This window comes from Thermobia domestica, chromosome 10 (assembly GCF_964235325.1).
Source record: "Thermobia domestica chromosome 10, izTheDome1.hap1.1, whole genome shotgun sequence".
NCBI lineage: Eukaryota > Metazoa > Arthropoda > Insecta > Zygentoma > Lepismatidae > Thermobia > Thermobia domestica.
In genome coordinates this window covers 89895205-89921528 of record NC_137463.1, presented here as the reverse complement: position 1 = coordinate 89921528, position 26324 = coordinate 89895205, and the positions used below count along the sequence as shown (strand labels likewise).

The window sequence follows — 26324 nt, the reverse complement described above, 5'->3', positions numbered from 1 at the left end:
CCTACATGTGATATGAGGCTAGCAGTTCTATAGTTATTCCTGTTTAAGTAAATTTTAATTTCTCTAACAAATCTTATCGCGACTCACCCGTTTTGTACGAGTACTTAATTACAAATTCGGAATATTTGTTCTTTCCTATATTATCCTCCTCCTTCCTCCTATATCTTTAACCCCCAAAAGGAAACATTGGTGAAAATTCACCCAGATGAAAGTTACTGCTTTTTGCTGCAGACTGGCAACACTGCATTTAGCTTTGTTCGCCGTTTCTCCCTTTGGTAGTAGCTTTATGATCGTGGTGCCAGGGGCGGATCCAGGACAGACTTCTGGGGGGGGGCGGTGTGTTGTAATACTGCTACTTTTAAGAGCTCTAAACTCTGGGATGGATTTTATTTATTTATAAAATAAGAAAGTTTCCTCTTCTGGGGCGATTGCCCCCCCTGGATCCGATCCTGCGTGGTGCAAGCCTGTTTATACTGTTTTCTGTTTACGCTGTATACGTAATTGTTCCGTGAATTTTCATCTATGTTTCCTTTGGCGTATATGTTTCCTTTTAAGAGTCTCCTTTAATAAACTCTATATTCGTATTTTCCTCTTCATTTGTCTAAGAACTTATCCGAGCTCATTCTTCAAAACTGCAAATCCTTGACCCCCCCCCCCCCCCCACAATACACAAGTTGACTTTTGCTTCCACATAACTGTATTGTTTCTATCTTCCTAAAACTCCACTTCACGCTCTGCGTTCTTAGTGTCTGCGTTTTTGGTTGTCCTCCCTTTTTGTTTTCAATTTCCTTCATCACATGAAATTTCCCTATCTTCTCTGCAGTTCATTATTATTACATTTATGTAATTTGCATGCTTCTCTGGCTTAGCTGGTTTCTCTTCTTAAATCACGGCTAAATTCTTCTATAGCTTAGGCTTTTCTTCCTTTGCGGTATCGTACCATTAACTAACGCTCGTAAAGTTTGAAATCCTCCCACCAAAAGCTAATTCTTATTAATTTAATTACTTATCTATGAATTGTTATTTAACTTCTATTTTCTTCTTGTCATTTTTTTTTCAGATAGATTTCACTTTATCCAGCAGATTATGATCTTGGAAACTATGGGCCTTATGCAGAGTAGTTCTGACTCCGTACCGTATTACCGTATTAGTCCCATACTAAAGAGTTCAACTAACATATGTTTCCTGCAGTAGTCAAGCCTTTAGTATGGCCCTAATCATACTTCAAAACGACTCTGCATAAGCCGGTATGTATCTAGAGAGAATTGTCACGTTTTTCAAACTGCTTCGAAACCTACCATGTATTCTTATTGTATAGTATGCACTGTTATTGTATCACTGTTCATCGAATAAAGACTTTCAGGTTTATTTAGTATCTCTTCCAGTTCTCAATTTACATTCTAGGTTTCTTTACAGCGAGTTTCGTCAACAGGAGTTCATTCATGTCTCATTTCTTTCTCCTAAACTATAAACTATATTTCCTCCTCATCCATTCGCCACAAAAGATTCGACATCACCTGTTAAAATTATATACGTTTTTTTTTTTTAAATTATTATTATTTCTTCGACTAAAATAAGTAAATTTTAATTTCAAGATGTAGATGACATAAAATATGTAGATAAATAGAAAGAACAAATTATTCTTGTATCTGTTGGTACTATTACTAATATATATAGTGTATTTTCCTGGTCATCTAACCTGTGTGTGATCATACTCTTCTATATACATGTGCTCCATACGATTTTAGTCTCTGGTCGGTTCCTTTCCTGTATGCATGGTTTTGCCTATCAATAGTTAGGTGATGCAACTATATTTTCTAAGCAATTTCTAAGCAATTTCTAATTGTGCACATCATTAGCCTACACAATCATATACCATCAATTATTCTTGCACCAGAGTTCGAAATGCTTCCACAACCAGCTAATTCGTTTGTGTATCTGCAGTACTTTTGTTATATCGTCGGGTTCTCCCTGAAAGTGAAGTACATACTGCATTGCTAGCTACTTGAAAGTTGAAATGCCTTAACGATAATGGTAAAGGTATTATCTCAGAAAAAAGTAAGAAAATTGAACAGATTTGTGAAATTAGGAAGACGATATAATTATTTTATCTTTATTACCTCTAATCCAATTATTCTAATAGTAGGAAAGTAAGAGCCTCTAGTCCTAGTTTGAATTGTTAAATAGTGTTATATAATCGAACTGGGAGAAACAAAAGATAACGAACAAGGAAATGAAACCGTAATCGCTAACGCTCTCGCCTTTGGTACGAGCGGTCCCGGGTTCGATCCCCGGTGGGGGCACTTCGTCGAAAAAGTGTAAAAGCTTTTTCAGGCCAGCCCCTGAATGAGGTTTTCCTGAGTTTTCCTCATTCACACCAAGCAAATACCGGGGTGGTACCTAACTTATAGGTCCCAGGCCGCTTCCTTCCTTCCCTTTCCCCGGATAATGTGCTCGCCGAAGGACGTCATTCCTCAAACGTGACGGGCTAAATGGCCATGAGATGCCGAGAGCCCAGAAATCTAAATCCTAAAATCCTAAAGAAATGAATATGAAACTATCATAATTTCGCTGATGATGTACTTTTCGCGAATGTTTCAGAACAAGAGTGGCTCTGTAATGTCACAAAGTGACGTTGCTCCCTAAATACGAAAATTTTTATAGGGCGCGCTCGGTAGTTCAACACCTATGGGGCTAGCAAGGTGTTGAACTATTGGAAATGTTGAACTACTGGATATATTTGTTTTAAAAAAATGGTTGGATTGAGTGTAAATACGTAATAAATCGGCATTACTGTATGTACTGTACTTAAAAACGCATTTACTGGTAAAAATTTAATTCAAATTTAGAATATAATTTTTTCTATCAAAGCCATATACAGTACAGTTGAAACAACGAAATTCAACAGTGCACGCTTTAAATTGCTCACGTGCGTCGCGTCATCCGGCTCGGCGGTGAAATAGAGGGGAGTTGTTTACATCTATAGTACAATTCCCCCGTAGTGCCTTCTGTCAGGTCTGTTTGTCAACAGTGCGTTGAACGGGGACGCGGCACAAGTCCTAACTGTCACAAGACCTAAAAATCATTTCGTGGCACAAATCCTAAACGGCATAAAACCCAAGCGGCACAAGACCTAAAAATCATTTCGCGGCACAAGTCCTAAACGGTATAAGACCTATATGGCACGTCCTAAAAATCATTTCGTAGCACAAGTCCTAAACGGCACTAGACCTAAAAATCTCTTGTGGCGTTACCATCGCGTCCGTGCGAAGAATACAATCAATCTGTTAGTCAAAGTTTTAGATATACTGTTTCGTATTACAGATCCAAATTCTAGTTCAGTTCTTACAAGTAATTTGTATAAGTACATATTCTACCGTTCTGAAATAAAAAATAAATAAAACATATTGTCCTCTCTCACTCTTTGCATGATAGCATTTGTATGGTCACAAAATTTTAACTGCCTATCAAATGTGATTTCCAGATCTTTCATAATGTATGTTTCTTTCTATTTCCACACCATTGACCTCATATTAGTAACATAATGTTGTGTTTTAGTTACATAGTCATAAATTTTGCTTTTTTTGGTACTGATTTGAAGTAAATTGTTTTTACACATATAAGTTATTTATTGTATTGAACTCTTTCTGTAGCAAATGGTTGTCATACTCGTAATTAACTACTCTTTACTCGTTACCATTATTAATAATAGTTTTAGTGTTACTAACATAGCTGTTACCGTTGGAATTAACTATTATTAATTATTATTATTATTATTATAGATTTCGGATATGCTACATTTTTGCCTGTAAGTGAAGTTAAAATCAAAGGTTATGTCACGGACGGTAAATAATGGCTTAACACCCAAAACAAGCTCATGGCCCCCAAATGGGGATTAGTCTGTTTTATGTTTATTAAATGTGTTTAATAATTACAGCAAATTAAGAATATTTATAATAGAATGTGAAAGAAAACACATTTCTAAAAAAAATAAACTACGTCAACATGTTAAAATAATTAAGAGAACCTAATTAATCATCCACTTTATACTCTCAGTTGCTTAACTGGACGAACCGAGACCTAAAGAAAAAGTGTTTTCTGCCCAAATCTCATAAGCAATGGGAAATTTTAATACAGGTATTATAGAAATTGACCCTCCTCCCTCTTAGAAGTGTAACTTTCAAGACGCTGAAACACACATTTTATTATTATTTTTTAGTTAAAAGTTCAAATACCGAGTTTCATGCATCCAGCTTAAGCAAATCCTTTCTTACTTTATAAATATTTTCTGAATAAGTAATGGCAAATTCGAACATTAAAGAAAGTGTCCCCCTTTTTCGTTCCCTTTTATGTGTTGAATTTTCAGTGGAAAGATGTTATGCCAAGTTTCATCTTACTAGCTTCAGAGATTTGCGAGATGCACTACTCTTTAAAAAACTTACCCCACCCTTTTTACTATGCGTATTTCCCAAAATTCTTATATCCTGCTTTCGTAAGAAAATGATTTTTTAAAATTAAAATTTAAAGACTTTACTTGTAGTAGTATGTCCAGAAAGTCACTCATCTTAACCCTTTTATGTAAGAGTACACAATATAAACACAGTCAAACAAATGGACTTCTATAAACAGTTTCCGATTTCGTCCATTTTCCACAAGCTGTGGTTTTAAATTCACCCATTGCCAAGACCCAGGTTTCGAAAAGGTAACACACTGGAAATATAATAATTTATTGTCTTATTGAAGCTATCGTAATTTGGAAATACACTTTTGGTTTGTTTTTAATATGAAAAAAGCCTGCTCTCCTACACAAGTTTGCAGGCAACACCCCTAAATGACTATTTATTGGTTTCTGCAAACGTATTGTGTTGCATATTATATTAACAATTTAGCGTTATTTATTGATTTTTCATTGCTTTCACATATCAATTCTATCAAAACATACTGTGAAATATAGTAACTGTATTACATAATAAATGTTATGTTCAATTTTAAATTTACTGCATTCTTAATGTATGCAGTCGGTATTTAATGTTCACTTGTGAAGTATCTATGGGTTTTTGTCCTAATTAAGTAAACTTCGGTGGGTTTTCGTCCTACCTTTCGAAAGTTAAGAGTGGGCTTTTGTCCTACTTTTAATAAAATACATTCCACAGAGTATATATTGCAATTCTGAATGCTTGCTTGGTTTCAGAAAAGTCTGGTAAAATATGTTTTTTAACTTTTTTTTATAAGGAATTTGTGATGGGATTCTCGTATCTCCATTTGAAAGAAACGAATTTCTTAACCAATTGTATAGTTATTTCTTAGAATGAAGTAGGTTATATAATATAATTCATTTATAACAGCAGAACAGATAATGATGATGATAATAATAATTTTAGTAGTACAAATATAGCGGTTACCATTGGAATTAGCTACGTTCGTAACATAACTGCCAAATAATTATTGCATCGTCTCAATTTCGTGTGGTGGTGTCGAATTTCAGAACTAAGGCAAGTGAATGAATAAGACACAAGACCTAAAAATAATTTCGCGGCACTAGTCCTAAACGGCACCAGACCTAAAATTAGGTCTAATGCCCATATTTTTAGGCCTTATGCCGTTTACGACTTATGAACGTCACCCCGTTGAACTACTGGGTGGCCGAACCTCAAAACTGTTGAAGTACAGAGCAATGTGCTAGCCATTTTGCCAAATGTTGAAACTACCGAATATGGTGGCTGCAAAACTGTTGAACTGTAGAGCGGGACCTGCGCCCAGGAAAATACTCAAAAGTGTTCAACTACTAGGCTTGTTGAAGTATCGAATGTTGAACTACCGAGCGCGTCCTGTACATTTATTACTGTACACAAATGAAGGAAAACCGATTATATTTATTTTAATATGGAGTCTGCAATCCTGATTGAGTCTGAGATATTACAACACAGGGTATGGGCACTCTGGTCACGTGTTCTGACTCAAGTTTTTCCACAGTTCGCTTGTTTCACAGAACAACCTTTTAAACCTCCCATAATGTTCAATTTCTCATACATTTTTCGAAACGTAAACACTTGTAAGTACGATGTGCCTCATACTATGTAGAGAAAGAAGTTTTCAATTTGCTCATTACTAAAATCTAATATAAAAATTCTACATAAATGAACTAAGGAGGGGTATATCTGCAACTTCTAGCCCAATCATCTTCTAAGAAATATTACGAAAGTTTTTACATCTTTTCTTTCTTTCTTTCTTTCTTTCTTCTGCTTCTCACTACTTTACCAAACCCTTTAAACATATTTTACTCACAACTGAAGGTGTACGCTAGTTAAAAGGCGGAAGAGCATTATATCAGCATGGATGTACAGGATACATTTTAAATAAAAAAGAAACAAATATTTAATACTTTTATTTGTTTAACAAACATATTACATTTGTTTCCGAAATAATTAGTCTTCCAAAATTTTCTCTACTTGAATATGCAAGTGTACAGGATCGAAATGGACATTTTTTTTTTTGTTTTGTTTTTGTTAATACTTTAAATATTCTATAAAAATACAAGCAATCAACTTGACTTTGGTTTACAAAGTGAACTGGCATCTTATTGTTGTTCTCATTTCTAATTACCAAGATTTAAAATTACAGCGAAAGTTTATGGAATACAAGTGTCTCTATCAGGATATCTGTTAGTACTATAGAGCAGTGTTTCAGAAACGTTGAGTAACACCAATAAAACGCCAGATGCAAGAGTCTTTTCATCGTCAAAAGTGATCGACTTTAATAATTATACAATGTGTTCATCAAAGAAAAAAGTCCTAAAATACACTTGGCATTTCACAGCAGCAGATTGAAACTGCTCCCTTATACAGTCTTACGTAACAATATTAATCCATTCACTTCATTATACACATGTTGCTCAAAAGACAGTTGGCAAAATTATGGGACGCATAAACGTGTCGGAATGAAGCAACTTTCGATCAGTAATCCATGTAAATATATGCCAACTAATTCTGTTGTTGAGGTCAAGATAACTGTGACGTGGTCTTTTGCTCTTATTATCCATTAAAATAGATTTAGTTATAAGACTCCATGGTGTCTATTTCGTCTACAATACCTGGATCCCGTATAAAACACTGTCTATCGAAAACACTTTCCGGAAAGGCCTTAAATACTAATGCTATTACACATTATCTCTTAATGTGATTAGTAGCAGATTGAAAAATGTACCACTTGTGTGAACATATCACAGTGGAATATTATCAAATTTTGATACGATACACTCCGTACATTGGATCGAAAAAAGTAAATCGGTTGAACAGTCAATCCTTCTTGTGACTTGCCATTAAGAACGTCTCTTACTGCCTCTAGCCAGGTAATTATTTTAGGAAATATTGGTTAATCATGGCATATTTAGAGATCTGATCTGATCATGTCACGTGATCTGAAATGTCTGGTATGTTATACGCAATTTAGATGTTTATACTCAAAGGGTTTACTGACTCTGAATTGGTTTGGAGAATACAAATCTAGTCAAGAGTTGCTTTATTCCGACTCATCTATTAGCCTTGTAAACAACATTCCTCGTTGTTATATGCATTACTCTTTATAAATAATTCATATATATTCAAACCATAAATATACGCAACATACAAACAGCATCGAAATATAATAATCAAATGCACATTCAAAGTTTACTTGTCTGTAATCGTATAAAATAGACAGTGTTATCACAATTTTTTCTGAATATTTTCGAAAAAAAAAAAAAAAAAACCTAAATGAAACGCCAGAATAGCAATAATTTCTGATTTAAAAAAAATCTCGTAATTAATTAGACACATTAAATATTATACAACTCTTTATAATACATTATACCAAGATTTATACATTGTGTTTTCTACGTATTTCTAAATTCATACATACGTATTACTGTTAATAGTAGTAAAACATATTACAAAGAAAAATACAATATATGATTTACTGCCATATTATTACATTGTGATTATTTAGAGAGAATATTGTAAGATTGAAAACAAATAATAAGTCGAACGTCGATAATCACGTGGAAAAATGGTATTTTAGTTGTTAAACAAACTATTTTAATAAAATCTTAAAGATCTGAAGTTCCATTATTAGTTATCAGGATGCTGTATTTCATTCAAATAAAAACATAACAGCTTGATTGAGCACAGAAATATTTACTCTATGGCACAAGACGTATAACCTCGACCGTCAACTTTTGAAGTGCAAAAGCACCACCACAGAATGAACACACACATATAAATATATAAAAAGGGCAACACCACTGAATAAGCACACACATCTAAATATAACTATTTCTAATACGTTCATTGATTAGAATCTCTTAGCTGTAGTAACATTTTAAGCGACATCTCTAAGTAGGAAAACAACTTGTCCTGTCATTGTATAAGTTTTGCCAGCAAATAGCTAAAATATACGTAGATGAAAACTAAAAATTCATAGATCAGAAAAACAAAAATAATTATTCACTAATCAACAAAAGTATTATTCTTTCAATTCAAAGTAAACTAAGTCCAAGACAAAAAGGTAAAAAATTCTATGGAATGAAATGACAACCACGATATACAAAAGACTTACATTTGAAAAGTTATTTTTACAAAAAACGACACATCGGGCAAGGAAGGCACTTTTCTTCAGACTTCAATCAATAGTTGGTCCTCTAGTGAACAAAATAGTAGCGACTTCCATGTATTTATAGAAAAAATAACTAACAAAACAAAATGTCGTGTATGACGAATTATGTACAACTGTGAGAATAGAATTCCCATAATTTATTCTTTAACACACATAATATATGTGAAAAAACATGAATTTCTTTTTAATTCGCACTAAACTGTAATGAAATCTGTTAAGCCATTTCAAAGACAACCTTAAATTGACGACGGAAATCATTACTACTGCAAATTCTCAAAGTAAAACTATTCTTTAGCTAAGAAGTCAAGTCATCTTTACAGGTTGAATACATGAACAACTATTGCCTTCAAATACTGATCTATACATAAAATTGCCGAATTGAATATATCTCCTCCCACTTTGCCTTATATTTATTTTATCTATACCTCTGTAATAATGGGTCAGATTCAGGGACAATTTTCCGTAATTTATATAATTCGAAACCAGGTGAAGATCTAAATCTAGCTAAGTTCGCAATATCATCTCTCAAATTCGCAAAAAAGAAAAAAATACTGCAAAAGACCTGGATTAAAGGACCTAACCACAGAAACCAAGACTTCGATGATATTCTCACAAGTTGTGTATAGAAATATCTCATTACAGCAACGTAATTTAAAATCAAACTAGCATATGATGTAAATGAACCATAAAGGATTAGTATAACGTGAAACGTTCTCCTTACAAATCTTAGAATTATTGCTTCAAAAACTTAATAATTTCATTAAATCACCCCTACTTCCTTTTTGTCTGTATCTGAATTGATTTCCGGATCTTAGAACTACTCCCTTAACTTCTACAACATATTTTAAATTTCCTACCAAGCTTTCCAAGTTTTCCCTAAAATAAAAAGTTTCGTTTAATGTATCACGATTATGCCATGTAACAGGCTCAAGGAAACGGATGATAAATTTTCATGAATGATAATGAAAGAATTTACAGAATAAGGACAGTGTAAGGAAACGAATCAGCCAACATAAATGCTATTCATCTCAAGCTCAAGGGCCTGAAATCAAACCGGGAGATTCTTTGAAATAGAGGAGATCACCCCATCCATATATCAAACCGATCACCTTCCCGATTTAAAAGAAAACAACCCTTCACACCTTTAATACAATTGTAACAACATAATGGGCTTGATTTAATCATAATACCATGAAATACCACATTTATACTGTATTTTCTTGTTGAACTCTGTGCTAAAAGGAAAATCATTATGCAATCTTCGAACGACGAATCACAGAACAGCAAAATGAAGTTAAAACTGTGGTTCAAATACATCAAAGCACAACAATCTAACTGTATTTTGTTGCTGTTGAACATTATACGTTCCTTTAATGTAACTCAAAAGTTTATCTACATCACGCGTATCTCTAGTGCCGCAGAAAACTCAGCCTTAAATCTCGCGCAGTAGAGCTTAGCTCACGAATCTCTGCCGCGGCTGACGGCATAAACGTATTAGAATCGCGGCAGAGATTCGTGAGCTAAGCTCTACAAGGGAGTTTGCATAAGAGAAGTATGCTACAAAATAGTATCTACTTTTCATTGTGTAAATCCCGTGCCAAGTTGAATATCCACATAAAATTCTAACAAAAAGAGAGTAAATACTGCAGTAAATAGAAATAAATTTATCTTCAGAAATATATCTATATACTCAAAAGTCTATTCAGTCTCATTCACATTAATAATAATAATAATTACACATTATATGATTTGCATTTGCATATTATTTCTCAATTATATCAACACACAAATACGATTCAAACCAGTGCTGTTAAAATTGTATGAATAATGGTTTAAATTCTGATCAAGAAGCCCGGCTGTAACGGCGAGGAAGAGCCAATGTGATGACCACATATAACCCCTAAGGCACGAATCTCAATGCCAGCTGGAAGGGAATTGGCCTTTGTGGGTGGTTGTGCCACAGACTAAATCAGTTGCTTTAATCATTTGAAATATTCGAATTTTAACAGCATGAATCAAACACTCGAAATATTGCAACATTCACATACTGAAAGTAATGTACGAACGTACTTCTGAAGTATATTATATGCACCAGCTTGCATTATTTAACGTTATAACAACTTATCAATCACAATAACAGATTAGCTACAATAATTATTTTACGCGATATAAAAAGGGTACGAATAGCTTATATAGACTCCCATGCAACAATTTATTCAGTCACACTGTATTTTCTTAAACTTCCTAAAAAAAAAATCTAAAATAACCTAAATAAGATATATCAAAATTGTATAAATTTACATATCGAAAAAATTAACAAAAGAAAAAAGTATAAATTGCTCTTACGACTAGAAGATAAAATACACCATATTAAGCATAGCACCAAAATGTTTTTTTTTTTTTTTCTGTTTAAATACTGGGATATACATTTATGACTGTCAAAGTGTTCATATCAATCCGAAGATAATCGATTGAAATTTTATTATCAAATATCTTCTTACATAAGTAATATATGTATTGATCAAGGATGGGCTAGACACATCAGTGTGCATTTTTTAATATTTTTTCTTAATGTAAGGTATACTTAAGTAAAATAATATAATACAAAATTACACTAACAATTTGTAAATAGATGTACCTTTAAAAAATAACAAGTTACAAAAGAATGAATCATTGATTTTCATAGATTAAATTGTAAAAGTCAGTCTTTGGTAGTTTCCTGCAAATATTGCATTGAACCAAGTTTGCTTTTTCTTGACCAAACTTTAGGAAGGTTTTATATAAACAAAATGAGACTTTTAGTTACCGTCAATGTTCGCCTTTATTCGTTTTACAAAGAAGCCAATCAACAGACTAGAAACAAGTTTCTACCTATACGTAACAAAATTACGGGTAAGTAGTCCTAAATATTTGACTTTACATGATTAACCTAAGAAAGTTTGTCTTAGTACATATATTCTCCTTAACATTCGCAAAATATTACTAAGCGTAGTATTGGTTCTTTTTTTTATTTTTTTAAGGAGCGATTGTTAACGCGTTCATTTGTAAACTTAAGCATATATTCTATTAATGATTGTCACATATACACAACCTTACAGTTAACAAAGCTGCCTGGTAATTTTCTGACTAGCGAAAAAATTCTCTTACATTCATGGATTCACAATGCTGTAGTAATTATATAGCTACCGTACAAACGAAAAAAAAGAAGAAATAAAAAACGCATCTGGAGACCAACAGTTTGAGAATATCGAGATCTATTTCATACGTACAGATGCAAGAGATTACGCTTTTCTCTCAGATTTATCTGTAACTTTCTGCCAGGGAAATTTTGGGCTTTTGCTAAATTTCTATTGAAATGAATAACTACCAACAGTTTGTTCCATTTTTCTGTTCCTATTCTAACACGAAAAAAAAAAGAAAGAAAGAAAGAAAGAAAAAGAAATTAACTAGTGTATTCTGAAGAAATTGTGAAAAAAAATTTCACATATCGTGGTCAGTCCGCATAAAAAGAAAGAGGGCAATCGCGGTGAGTTCTCCAGTTAAAACGAATAATTTGTATAATTAACACAACAGTCATTTTCAACTGGCGATATAAGATGTAGGACCATGATCTTGCGAGGAGAGATGTCAAGGTAGCGAAATGGAATAAAGTAATAATTGGCAGTGTACTAGTACTCATGGATCCACGGGTAGCGTATATGTAAATACCATCAGCTACCGCTAGCGTCTCACCACTGCAGTTTTCAACGCAATTTCCTATCTGTTCCTTGCTTTCTTTATGTAGTTTACTACGAACGAGAACCGCAAATTGTGACGCCACAGAACATCCAGCTGGAAATGATTAGTAATGTTCAACAAACAATAATAAAAATAAAGTTAAATGAAGTTAACGAACAGAAAATTAAACCTCAAAAAAGTTGTAGAAGCTAAAAAGATTTAAAGAACCCGCTGTTTACAAGGAAACAATAATGAAAACCTTGTCTGGCTATACAAAATAGAATACAACCCTGGCACACCTACAGCAAACTAGACATAGGCATCAGTACGGAGAAATTATTGTATTGGAATTCCAATTAATGCTTTATATAAAATAACTAATGAAAGCGTGCCAACATCGTATGAAATACGAAAGAAAGAAGTGTCAGTTTCTGGATACTTATGACAAGCCGTTTTGAGTAATATCATGGGCAGTCTCATAGTAGTGGCTCTATGAGAGTTTGAAAAAAAAAAAAGAAAAAAAAAAAAAGAAATACTGATAATATCGAGGAATTTATGCATATACATCGAGACAGCTTTAAAGGGCTCTTTCCCCAACCACTGCTTCTTTTCACCCCCACAATCCTCGGTTAGTCCTCGCAAGTGTATAAGCTGTCACTGCTCTCAGTGCTGCCGTACCTCCGATCCACTTGTGTAGTTAAAAGTCCGGCAAAATAAGGAGAAAGCTTTCCTTCCTATTTTCAGTTAACAACAACAAAAATTTAAAAAAAAAAAAGAAAAAAAACCTAGGAAAAAGGAAAGAAAGAAAAGGAATCGAGGCAACATTGGTTTTTAGCCAGAAGGGATCATAAATCTCTACCACGTGTCGCGAAGACTAATAAGGAAGGTCCAGAGGGGTGAACAGGGTTTTTAGAATTCCTGGAAAAAGAGTCCTCTCTTTCTGTCCCAATGTATATATATTTTTATTGGAAGAGGCATTTTTGTTTTGATACTTATATACCACTACAATGGATGTCATGTGATATGATGAATATACTGTAAATGATTAAAAAAAAAAAAAAAAAGGCAACTGAGGAGGAAGGACGTTTCCATTGAAACTTTCACCAGCTACTGTATATGATAAACGTACACCGAGATTAGTCCAAGTAAACACAATTATAAGTTGAGTTGCATCACTTAACCTTACAGGTAAATAAGGCAATCTAGTTTAAAATACAATCAAGGTAGTCAGTCAACTACACCAGTGATGCTGCTAATTTCCATCTTTCGAGATTATCCCAAATTACATTTTTTTCCCTAATAACCTAATTTCCTTTCGATCAAGCATTTTTAGAATTTACAGTATTGTCAGTCTTTGCATCATGATCATACCGGTTTTCAACTTAATTTTGGTCAAAGCTGCTACTATGGTATATAACCTTTATACAGTAGATAATATTTAATAGAATCATGCCTCTCTAAAGAAAGCTAAGTAGTCGTTAACGAGTAACGGAAGAGATAATGTAATTAATAGCGCTTCGTAGAGCAAATTCCGACTGAGATTAAAATATAAATGTCTTATTTCTATAAATTAATGACAAAAATTAAAGCAATAAAGTACACAAACTCGCTGTATACATGTTGTAATAAAAAAAAATGCATTTTAGATACATCTTTTAATTTTTACTAACACTTTCCAATCTTAAAGCATGGCTACCTTACACACTTACTTAAAGACATAAATTCATAGCAGTTGCATGCAAGCTTCTCACTGGTACCTGGAGATATATATATAAAACAAGCAGACAGATTACAAAAAGACAAAAAAAATCCTCTTTCATGTGTTACACGGATGCACTCAACTCTTTCATTTTATAAATTCTGTTTTCGCACTAATAATCCAAGAACAAAGACGTTACCAGTTGTCCAAGAACTCAAAACCAGTTTTCGGTATATTCTGAAAAAGAATATGTAAATGTTAGTTTCCGTTAACTAGAAATATTGTACTAATGAAAAGATTAACAAAATCTAGCTCTTGCATATTTTGTGGTGTTTTATAGAAGTAAACTGAATCAATTTATGTGAGTGTGTGTTTCATCAGCGTTTCGAAATTACGTTTTTTTCGAAATATCAGTGAAATAGATACAAATCTAAATAAAACATGGACGAAATTTTATATATAACCTTTTTACATTTACGTAATTTCAATTAAAGAGGAATGTTTGGAACTTTCTATCTTCTAAAAATCTTTTTCTGTTTTTGAAACTACTGTATATCATAACCTGAAGTGTTAGCTTTCGTCCCACTTGACATGAAGTCCTGTACAGGTAGAGAAATCAAACTGATGTATCATCAACTTTAAGCGTTCCATGATCCTCACATACGAAAACACAAATATGTGTATTTATCTATGTCGCACACTTTTTTCTCTTACATAATATGAGGAAACTTTCAGTTAGATCTGCTGCAGAGTGATTCCCTGAACTCACGGCCATCGCACAGAACCTCGCCGATGGTGGCGGCAGAAATTTTTAAATAAGGTAAGGTTATTTGCGTTACCTTAGATCAGAAACAATCTCTGCAACTAACAGTATATGACACCATCAGGAAAACTGCAAGTGTAGCCCAAAACAATTAGTGTGAAAGAGTTCTCGAGAGATATGGATATCAAATGGCAACTGTTTATAGGATATTAAAGAAACGCTTATGCTTTATTGGGAATAAGGCAAATATTGACTAAAATTAAGCCACAGAACAAAATCAAAGTAGTTGAATTTGCGGGCTGGATATGTAAGATCGCGAGGTTGACTAAGTTTTTGCACAAATTTCAGAAATAAGTGAAAAAAAGCCGTTTAGAAAAGAAAAAAAAACATTACACTGTCAATTTTTTCTTTCATTTCCACCTTTCTATCTCTGATGATGATCCATCGATAAATCAGAAAAACTGAGTATACTTTGTATTTATACAGTATAGCACTGCCGTTAACCATTTAAGTACTTAACTGGTTTTGGATGGACGATATACTATGATAAGTTAACTATTGTGTTCAAAGTTGTGACTAAAATACTTATTTTCAGTGCGGGGTGATCTTAAAATCTGATGCTCAGAACTAAGAATAGTTACGTCATTAATCTCACACATGGGTTAGTTAATTACAATATTTTACAATGAACATAAGCAAATGTAGAGTTGAAAAAAAAGACTACATTTAATTTTTCTACACAAGCTCATTGGTGTAATGTTTGGATATGGAGATTGAATCTCTACATGACATTGTGGAGCTTGATCATGACAGCCCCAAAATAAACGTTTGGTGTACAATTGGGCAAGACATTATTATTATTATTATTATTATTATTATTATTATTATTATTTTTATTTTTAACAAACTGTGATGGTAAAAATATTTTTGGATATATTAGGATGATATGCAGTATCCCAAATAATACGAAAAGGTAATCCTTAAGTTAAACAAAAATCCCTCTATAATTTGCCAGTCATGAGAGTTTATACGAAGCAAATCCTGAAGCTATTAATGGGAACTTACAAAGCAAAAGAAGTCAATAGGAAGATCCACATACAAGAGTACAAAGAGATGCTTTCTTCTTCTTCTTCTTCTTCTTCTTCTTCTTTTTTTTTATTTTTTTCCAAATGTATGAACATGTCGGCACCCTAATCCTGGACAATTCCCGAGGTAGAAGCATGGCATCGTATGTTTGTCAATATTCGTCAATAACTACCGGAGCTTTTGGACTATAGATTCACTTTCGCTTTTCTTAAAACATGTTTACTTCAAGATAAACATTGAAGCAGATCATTACTACTAGTTTTAGTTAGGATGTGCATAATGATACAACAGAAAGAATAAAAGACAAGTAGAATGAACCACCATAACAAAATTGCCATTAATAGTTGATTTATTATTATTATTATCATTTGTAATACGCTTGTTACAGAACATATCTACAAGAAAATTTATACTTCAGTACATTTTTAATCTTTAGTTTTCTCCAACTGTATATTGTGGTGGGGGATTATTTGTGTTTCTGAGTTGTCAATTTGAATAATTCCGTGAGGATTTGTACATACATGAAGTATGATTAAATAATTTCCTATGATATTTCAAAGGAAGAGATTATATACAGTACTATGCTGTGAACATATATACATAAAACAGAACATGATGTAATAATATGATTATAACACAATTATTATTTTCTTCATGTTAATTATTTATAATAAGGGATTAAGTCATTGGTCATCACAATTCTACTACCAAGTAATATTATAAATTAGGTTTTAACAATCTGTCTATCATACTTATTTTCTCTAAGTTGGTTATCTGTAAAGTTGTCACAGGTAACCTTAAACACATAATAAACAAATAAGTAAACAATGCGTACTCACCTCGGAAGGGTTTGACAAATCAATTTTGAAATCGCCCAACATATCGGATGACTGTGACTCCACGATTTGTTTTTCTTCCACAGGCTTTTCTCCAAGGATTTCATCATCTGTACAATTCTGAAGTAAAGCTGCCTTTTCCGAATCACGCTCTACACACACTGAACGCTTTTTCTCAGTTTCTTTGTCATTCGTGACCAAGGGAGCCTCCTTCGGACTATCCTTTCGATCTGAAATTTGAATCTTCGCTGCTGGTTTGGGAGGAGGAGGTGGCGGTGGAGTCTTTGGCTTGGAAATCACAGGCTTTGGCTTCAACTTTTGTGGCTGACTGGGCTGCACAAGACTTTCGGTGTCTTTATGTGTTTCGTTAGCCTTTGATGATTCATTAATCGTAGGCTTATGGCCAAATGGTTTCAGAGGAATCTTTAAAATGGCTGTTTTGTTCTTTAGTTTCGCCAGAAGACCATCTTCGGCTACGGACGAAGATTTTGTTGTCTCTGGTTTCGGAGGAAATCTTACTTTGGCACTTAAATTTGAAGCAACTTTGCTAGTTGAACCTCCAAGAACGACACTTGGTGGATCAAATGACTCTGAGTTTTGGTATGATTTTCTCTTTGGAGTAGACTTTGGTTTTGCATGTGGTGGGTGAGGACTAAGATTCTCATCAGTTTTCGAAGTTCCTTTTGTTTCTGAGGTAGATACACCGAAGATAGAAATATCCAATTGACTTTGTGTATGCCATGCAAAGGGTCCAGAATGTTCATCTCGCCATGACAAACCCTGAAATTATTATTAATAATAATAATAATAACCTAACTTAAGAACAAATGGTGTGCTGAAAATCACTTTAAAAATAATTAACTTAGTACTATCTGTCACAGTCAAAATATATTTATTATAATCCCTCTACAATTATTGGGAGTTACACTGGAACAAAGCTGGGAGGGGAAAAATCAAGTACCATAGTTTTCCACAGTACTATTAACGAAAATACAAAGCGTGAAAGTAATTTCAGAGCATAGAGAGGAATAGGGAGGAAGAAATTAAGATATAAAAACTAATTTATTTTGTGGGTTTTTGAACGAAGTAGTGCAAAAACTCCACCAACTGTTTCATAATGATAATTACCTTCAGTTTAAGGTTTTAGATTATGCTCTATAGGTTAAAGAAGATTTGATGGTAAGTAGATGATTGTAATTAATGCGCTGGGAACTATTTAAATTAAATACAATTCACACTGTCGATTGGACTCTATGCACAGTAGGTCAGATACACCAAAACGTTATGCGAAGCACCCTAGACAAACATTCGCACTCATCAGTACAAATTAATGATAGAGAAATAGAAGTTTATTAGTACTTTTAATACTGATCTTTTAAAACATACGTCCTTTGTTTTCAGTTAATAGTCAATGTGTTAGACAATTGCTGAAATGACCAGGAATGGGGGAAACAGGAGATCCACAAGAAAACCCACGAACGACGAGTTTATTATGTGTAGTATAGTGTACAGCAATATGGATGATAGAAAAAAGCGGCAAGAATCCTTGAAAATAAGATCATTAAAATAAATAAATAAAAGTTGGATGAAGTAGAAATATATATATATAGTGAGCACAATAACCACTGTTAAGACGGGAATTGTTGGCATAACGTCTATGGCAAATATATTGTAAATGTTTACCGGAAGTTGCACATTCACTAGTTTCTGAAAAATGTTAATATTTGTTTAAGTTGTGCGTAAAATGAAAGTGAGGTAAATGTGTATTCATATTAGTTGAAGTTATGAGTTAATTTGAAGTAATTTCAGTTATTGACACATTATAAATAACTGTCTTATAAAGGATGATGATGATGATGATTTGGAGTTAAACGTCCCGTTCAGCAGCGAGGCTATATGAGACGTGGACCTACTAACGTGGAATCCGAACCACATGAGCTCCCGCCGAGTATCGAACCCGGGTCTCCCACGCCAAAGGCGCGTATGCTTGACTTATAAAGGAGTTTGTTTTAAGATCTTTTGGGAAGTGTTGTAAAGTCAGATTTAATAAAAGAGAATATGAATGCAAGTATTTATAACTATTTTAGGCCTAAACGTATTTGCTCATTGATCAATCTATAAATTATTGTGATTATTATTATTAATGAGATTGTAATTATTTTTATAATTTAACTAACGACCACATTGGAAATAATTTTAAAAAATAACGTTAAAACATTGTAACTTTTTAAAATTGTAAACTATTTATACTCTGAAATGTAATAGAAAATAAGCAATGAACAGAATTATAATTGATGAACAACATAATGAATATCTTTGTACGGGAGAATATGGTGCACGAGAACTTCTCCAGTAATGGCAGAACATCCACTTACATGCATATGATGTAGATAGCAAAGAAGTATCGACATTGTAAGGCATCGCAGACACTGTTGTAGAGTAATTCTAACGGAAGTATAAAGTCCTTTTTACAATATAGATAGAACTACATGTATTTTTAATTTCCAGTACATGAAGATCTTCCATACTACATCCCAATTTCAGGCAAATAAAAAATTAAAAAGGGAGAGACGTGATTTAAGCATTATGATAAGTTGCCCTAAACTTTTATAAGGTAACATACTAGAATTAGATAGGAGTACGCTTCTTCGTGTCAAGAGGTTAACGCGTGCATGTCTCGGATAAAAACCTGAGTCAAACTCACACGAATAAAACTTTTAATAATAGCATGAAAACATGATTTCGGGAAACAAGCATTAATAATGTTGTTACATGCATTGCTCGTAGGGGCGAACGAATGGAAACACATGAAAATAAATTTACATTCTTTCCCATGTTCAATACAAGTTTCGAATACTAATTGTGATACGATGGGATGGGATGGGACAATTCTAATAAATAAAATTTAACAGTAAACAAAAAGTTCTTCTACGTTAAAACATTTGGGAAAATAAAAAATGAACAGAATTATAATTGATGAACAACATACTAAACATCTTTGTACGGTAGAATGTAGTGTATGAGAACTGATCTGGGACAGTTTTAATCCAACCCTAACCTCTTCCGCAGCGCATCTAAATACTTGTTCATACATAAAAATCGAGTTCACTACGTGTTCATTTTTTTTAAGAGTTTAACGTCCCACGTTTATGTACCGAAGCTAAGCGAGACGATGATGATAATGGTGGGATGAAGGAAGTGGGAGACTACAGAAAAAAAAAAAAAAACCAATGCATCCGCTGCGAGTTTGTCCACCACAAAATTCACTTGGTGACAGATGGGATTGAACCTGGGACCCACGCACCAGAAGTGAACAGTCTTCCATTGAGCCACCATGTATCTAGTCTGGCCATAAATACTGTCACAAAAGTTGCAGATCGGAACCGAGCGTTTATACCACATAGACTTGAGTGAATTCACTACTGTCAGTAGTCTGTGTATTGTTCATTGTGTAATTCATGTTTCTTTGCAGGTCCGTGATATTGTAAGGATGAAGTGGGATCTGGAACAGAACCTTGTAGCTGTGACTGCATTACACAAGTGTAGTCACAATGCATCGAAGATTCTCAAACTTATTCAACCTTTGAAAATCACATTGAGATTTGTCCATCGGACTATAGCAAGGTACTGTGAGACTTCCTCTGTTCGTGAACGCCAAAGACCAGACCGACCACGGAGCAGTAGAACACCAAAAGCCATCCAGGCTCTCAGACAGAGAATTCGTCGAAACGCCTTCAGAAAAAAAAAAAAAAAAAAAAAAAAAAGAAAGAAAGAAATAAAAAAAAGTCCCGGGAAATGAACATTCCGCAAAGGACAATGTCAAGAATATTCAGAAATGACCTTAAGGTAGGTGCTTTCTGCCGATCAACGGGAAATTTCCTAACCCCTTCGCTAAAAGGAACCAAGAAGGTGAGATGCAAGTCCCTGCTTTAGAAGTACGCGGATGGAAAAGACAGATCAATTCTCTTTTCTGATGAGAAAATTTTCAACATTGAAGAACACTTCAACAAACAAAATGATAGGGTGTATGTTCACACATTCAGAGAAAGTTCTCAAGTTGTGAAAATGGTTCAGCGGGGTCACCATCCGTCCCCGTTGATGGTTTGGTGGGGTTGTTGTATGACAGGGTCACAAAGTTACAATTCTGCCAACAAGGAATTAAAACAAATGCTCAAATGTATTGTGAAAACATTTTGGAAGTAGCTGTAAAACCTTTAGGCAATACACTTTTTGCCAACAAGCCGTGGACCTTCCAGCAAGACTCTGCACCGACCCATAAAGCTAAGGTGAATCAAACATGGCTGGAAATGAATGTGCCGGATTTCATTGCTACCACTGATTCATTCTCTCTCTCTACCCTTGTGCTTAAAATATGAACTCACGGTTACTGAATACATGCGCAGGGATCTAAATAGTACCATAAATTACCGAACTCAAAACAAACTTGACTGGTTCGAGAGCGGATACCGTACAACTGGGCGAGAAAAAGGCTTCTTATTCTTACATTTACTCGTATTACTGCTCCTCCAATTCTTTCTTACTAAATAAAATCCCCATTGTGTTTTCGCAAGCTTTAGAAAATGTATTTTAAAAATGATTGGCACTTATTTTAAGTGGTTCCAAAATTGTATTTAAAGTTTATAATTTAGAAGAAAAAAAGCTAAGAAAGAAATTCGCTTCGGAGAAAGAAAAGCAAAAACCTAAGCGAAAGTTTCAATGAACCACAGTACACCTCACCTGTTCGATTTCACTTTTTTTTTTTTTTTTTTTTTTTTTTTTTTTTTTTTTTTTTTAACGCCTTTTATCAATTGTAGCTTATTTCGTCCTCTAATTCTTTTTCCTGCCAAAATACCTTCTGGTATGTTCTTTAATGATATAGTTCTTTCACAGTCAATGCTCGTAATTAATTTTTCTTCCTTTTTTCAATTACTTCTAAAGTTCTTTTCTCCACTAACCTTTACAATATTTTCTCATTCGTTTTTATTCGAACTACTTCCTTTTTTTTTCGATTTTGTCCGCGTTTCTGCCCCATGAGTACAACGTACTTTATTTTAAATCTTTATTTCTTCTCAACTTATTTATTTGTTCTTCCATACAATCTTCTTTTCCGTATTAGAAGCACAACTTTTGCCATATGCGATATGAAATTATAATAGCTTTCTGGGTTCGATTTCATAGCGAATGGAATCACTATAATCTCCAAAAAATCTTTTAGAAACTCTCTTGTTTCATGTATTTCATTACAAAATAGGAATAATTCTTTCTTGCCCTTGTCCCCTCTAATAAAATAAACTCTAGGGTGACGTGGGGCAATAATGGTAGGTAAACGTAAACTTTATTTTTAACTGTTTATTTTCTTACCATAATAATTCTGTTACTTCTATATTATTGCATGAATTAACAAAAACATCTTAAACTCCTGTACGAGAAATCTAAGATTTTTTTTTTTTAACTCTCAACTGCTAGAACTGCCCCAACTATGGGGGAATTATGCCAAAGTTCTCTTGCTTCTATTGTATTTGCATTGCACTGACGTTTAGGCAATCATTTCATAGGCCTGTTATAGTTCTTTAAAATGTTTTCTATCTCACGCGGAAGTTATGAATAAGACAGTACAAACGACTATATTACATGTATAAATTACTTATCCTCCATACACAGAAAATTATAAAACGAATTTGATCCTGAAATTTCATCGAAATAACAGACACAATCCGAAGGCTGTATAAATATCAATGCGGTCAAAACAGTCTACATGGAACATATCTCGATACAGCCGGGGATTAAGATGAAAAAACAATTAATTTGCGGTAATCTAGCAATATTCAGATTTGAGAACCGGCATTTTTATTTTATTTTAACTCAGACATTTGCACAATGTAAAATACTTTGATTGAGGGGCAGGGTTGGCTGGTTTAAACCAAAAAACGGAAAATGTGCGTAAAAGTGTAACTATTCGTAAAATCTTGATGAACACACATTTGTGGGTTATCACGTTTCACTCCCATATATTATTCGTACTATATTCAGACCTAAATTCCCCATCCTTTACTCAAAGAGATTATATTACAAAAGAAACTTTTTTTATGTAACTTTATGGATGTTTCTTTTGTGATTTTTTTTAAATAGTTTGTTATTATTGTTATGCAACCAAAGGAAAATTATAAACAGTGTTTCGTTTTAATAATGTTTACTATTGATAAAATACATCGAAATGCCGTACTTTTTTGGGGAGGGGGTCATACAAACCACACGAGAGGCAATTATTGAAATAACAAGAATCTTTGGTAACTATTTATATATAAATGGGCCAGAGCCAAAGTGGACTCAAATAATTCGTATCTTTATTCACTTTTCTTACTGATATGAAAAGGAAGTCGTTATATTTCTTTAACTTGGGCTAACAAAAGTCGCAGTGAACTGACTTGGACTAAATTAGTTCTTCTGTACTCTATAGTACTTCAAATTGTCCATATGTAATTCTGTATAATGGATCCACTTGTGCAATTGTTTATCTTTTTGTCCTTCTGTACTAATGAGTCTTGACGATTATATTTACAAATATGTAAAGATCAGTCAACGTATTTTTATCAGGAGTCCTTTCGAGTTCAAATCGAGGACAATTTCTCTTGGATGTAAGCCAAGAAGCGGTTTAGATCCCGCTTTAAGCTTATGTGACCCCTTCCAGCATAACCCGGTTGTTGCATACTAACACTAAGGCGAAACAAGCTTACTTCTATCCATATGTGATATAAATACATAGAGCAAATTATTTAAACCAAAAAAACCGGGTTTAAATCAAAAAACCTGGTTTTTTATGGTTTTTGCCAACCCTGTTGAGGGGTTAAACAAGTATATATCTACATCACTACATCCACATCGGAAAATAAGTTCTTCAGCTGTAATATTGGTATTTATGCCACAGAGGTTCCGAAAGACATTGAAACTCAGCTACCTTACACAGTTTTAGTAGCACCGATTTATTTATTTTTTTTTTTTTTCAAATATTATATTCGTGCTACAAGAGAACGCTGTCATAATAGCCCCAGTTTTTTGCCATAATTCCCCTTGCATAACAAAAAGGGTAATTGTAACACCTCTGATAAATCACATTATTCATCGCAATAACTAATGTGATTATTTTCTATAGCGCTTTGGAATACGATTACATCAACTACATCATTAAAAACATTTTTTTATTAAGAATGACCGACTTAAACATTATCAGCAGGCACGGCGTTATGAAATTCTCGTCCTGCGGATGGAAGTATTTTCTTTCTATTGCTTAAACAGCTATTAATCCCATTATTTAAAAAACTGCTTTGATGAATTGAGCTATAAAACTGAAATGCATAGAAATTATAGACCCTTTCCATAATTGGCTCACATCACTTTATATGGCATATTAATTATCTATTTCCGTTGCATTTTCAATTCTCATCCTGAAGTATATTAAATCTTTTATTATCCTCGACTACTAACGTTTCTACTTCAATATCTAGGTTACGCAGTCTATCCTCATTCTCTCACACACACTCTCCACTCGTACTATACGATAAAAAATAATATATATCTTGTATGGGTGACTGTTATATAAGCATAGTAATGAAGGTAATTTAACACCCAAAAATTTAAGCCTTTTAGGCAAAAGGAGATGGATGATTAATAAAAGTTAATGATTATGAAAGAATTGGTGGAATGAGAATCTAGGAGTCGGCGGGAGAGCCCACAGAAATCCACGGTCCTCCACACATTTACATCACCTGCAATTGAACGAGGGACCTTAAATAACGTACGCTAAAACTACTTTTGGGTTAACCGTCGCAGATGATGGCCCCAAAATACGAATTTTACGGAGAAATGTACAGAATCAGGCGAAATGTCAGCATGAGAGTAATTAAAAAAGGCAATAACGATCATCAATATAGTGTTATTAATCAGGGTGAAAACCGAAGTTCAATTCTGGACTATATGAGTCAGCGGATTGATGCGGTATTAGGTAAACAAGTAATGGAGCATATGACAGTATTTAAAACCTAAAATCTCATTAACTAACCTAGTACATATATGTTGCTGTAATCTAGGGAAATACAGTAATGTAGAACGGAAACTAGTAAGAGGGTGAATTTATAAAACCCACGGAAGAAATGTGTTACTTGATTTCACAATAGGATAGCACAAATAATGAAAATACAACGGGATCTTAATCTTATATGTATAATAAGGTAAAACTACGGAGCTCTGTTGTGCTCGTGCTCCCTACACAGAGTCCACCCAGCAAAAGTTGGTTTGTGTTTTATGCACTCTAGTCAATGTGGGTTCACTTGAGCAGATGGTTCTACCAAACAGAAAATATATAGGTAAAATACTATGTGGAACGTTTTTCCTGAAGAAATCAGAGTGTGAATATAAGTAATTACTGTGACAAAAGTGCACAGCATATTGAAATGAATTTTGAGTGATGGTGAAAGTATTGTATGTATATATCCCCCGTCGCTGACGCGCCTGCTCCCGACGGATGCACCCCTCGCTGCGCTCTTGCCCTGACTCGGTTAGATAGCATTCGTGGTTTTGTGGTCGCCTAGCACAAGTTGGTTCGTGTCTTATGCACTGTAGTTTTTATGTCATACATCCACACTGTATTTATGACATACATCCACACTGTATTTGGAGTCTTCCTGAAGTCAATCTTCAAGTGGTAATGACGCTCCTCATTTAGTCCATGCTACGCTTAAAGAAATATGGAGCTCTAACCTAACCTGAAAATGCAAGAAATGTGTTAAAATTCGGTAGAACAATCTGCTCGAGTAATGCCTGGGTTTTCTTGGGGTTCTCCAGTCTTCATTCATTACCATAATTAGAATCTTCTTTAGCCTCCGAGCACTATCGTCGGATAATAAGCAATAATTGCGGCATATAAATGTAATTATTACACATCCTTAAAAGAAGCATTCCATATTTTATGAATACACGTACCCTTTCTTCATCTACTACATATTTCTCACCCATTTGAAGCCGCAAGTGAGGAAAATATTCAAATTCAGGATTTTCTTTAGGATAAAAGGCATACTTAAGAATTGCTTTCGGATCTATAATAGTTTCATCCAAAACTTGATTTTGTTCTTCTCCACTCAAACCATTCCAGACATCTTCATAAGCTTCCCTTGTCGCTGCGATATCTACACTTATTCTTTTAGCAATAGGATTTAAAGACGTGAAATATTCTTCAGCAATTGCCTTCATACTCGCACCCATTCTGACCATAAAACCACTTGTAACTGGGGGTGTGTCTTCCGGCAAAAAGGTCACTGAACTTTTTATGCACTTCACTTTAAATAAAACTAAATGCCTTAAACCTGAACTGATACTTTATAAATGGAGCAAGCTGTATATATAATTATACGTAATTTCATAATTCATGTTAATTCACAGATTACAACTAAAACATAACTCCATTCATAGTTTCGTCGATCTTCTTCTGTTATCAATGTTGCCAATTGCAAAATACTCATTATGAAATGAAACTCACTGGGTCTTGGAAGTCAGAAAATGAATCTCATTACAATAACATTGA

General features: G+C 33.8%; 1 protein-coding gene across 1 annotated transcript; it reads right to left on the bottom strand.

Moving 5' to 3' along the window:
- Positions 1 to 6370: 6370 nt before the first annotated feature.
- LOC145662554 (uncharacterized) lies at positions 6371 to 26261 on the bottom strand. The gene is made up of 3 exons (XM_081728232.1): positions 25727 to 26261; positions 16754 to 17530; positions 6371 to 14302 (listed from the first exon to the last, which is right to left on the bottom strand). The coding sequence occupies exons 1-3, from the start codon at positions 26012 to 26014 to the stop codon at positions 14261 to 14263; spliced, it is 1107 nt and encodes a 368-aa protein (XP_081584358.1). The 5' UTR covers positions 26015 to 26261; the 3' UTR covers positions 6371 to 14260.
- Positions 26262 to 26324: the final 63 nt, after the last annotated feature.

Bases quoted from the DNA above. Each gene is read 5' to 3' on its own strand.
- LOC145662554 (XM_081728232.1), bottom strand. From the start codon at position 26,014: ATGGTCAGAATGGGTGCGAGTATGAAGGCAATTGCTGAAGAATATTTC. The intron at 17,531-25,726 runs GTACGTGTATTC...TAATAATTTCAG, and splicing joins ATGTAGTAGATGAAGAAAGG to GGTTTGTCATGGCGAGATGA. The intron at 14,303-16,753 runs GTGAGTACGCAT...ATTCTTTTTCAG, and splicing joins ATTTGTCAAACCCTTCCGAG to AATATACCGAAAACTGGTTT.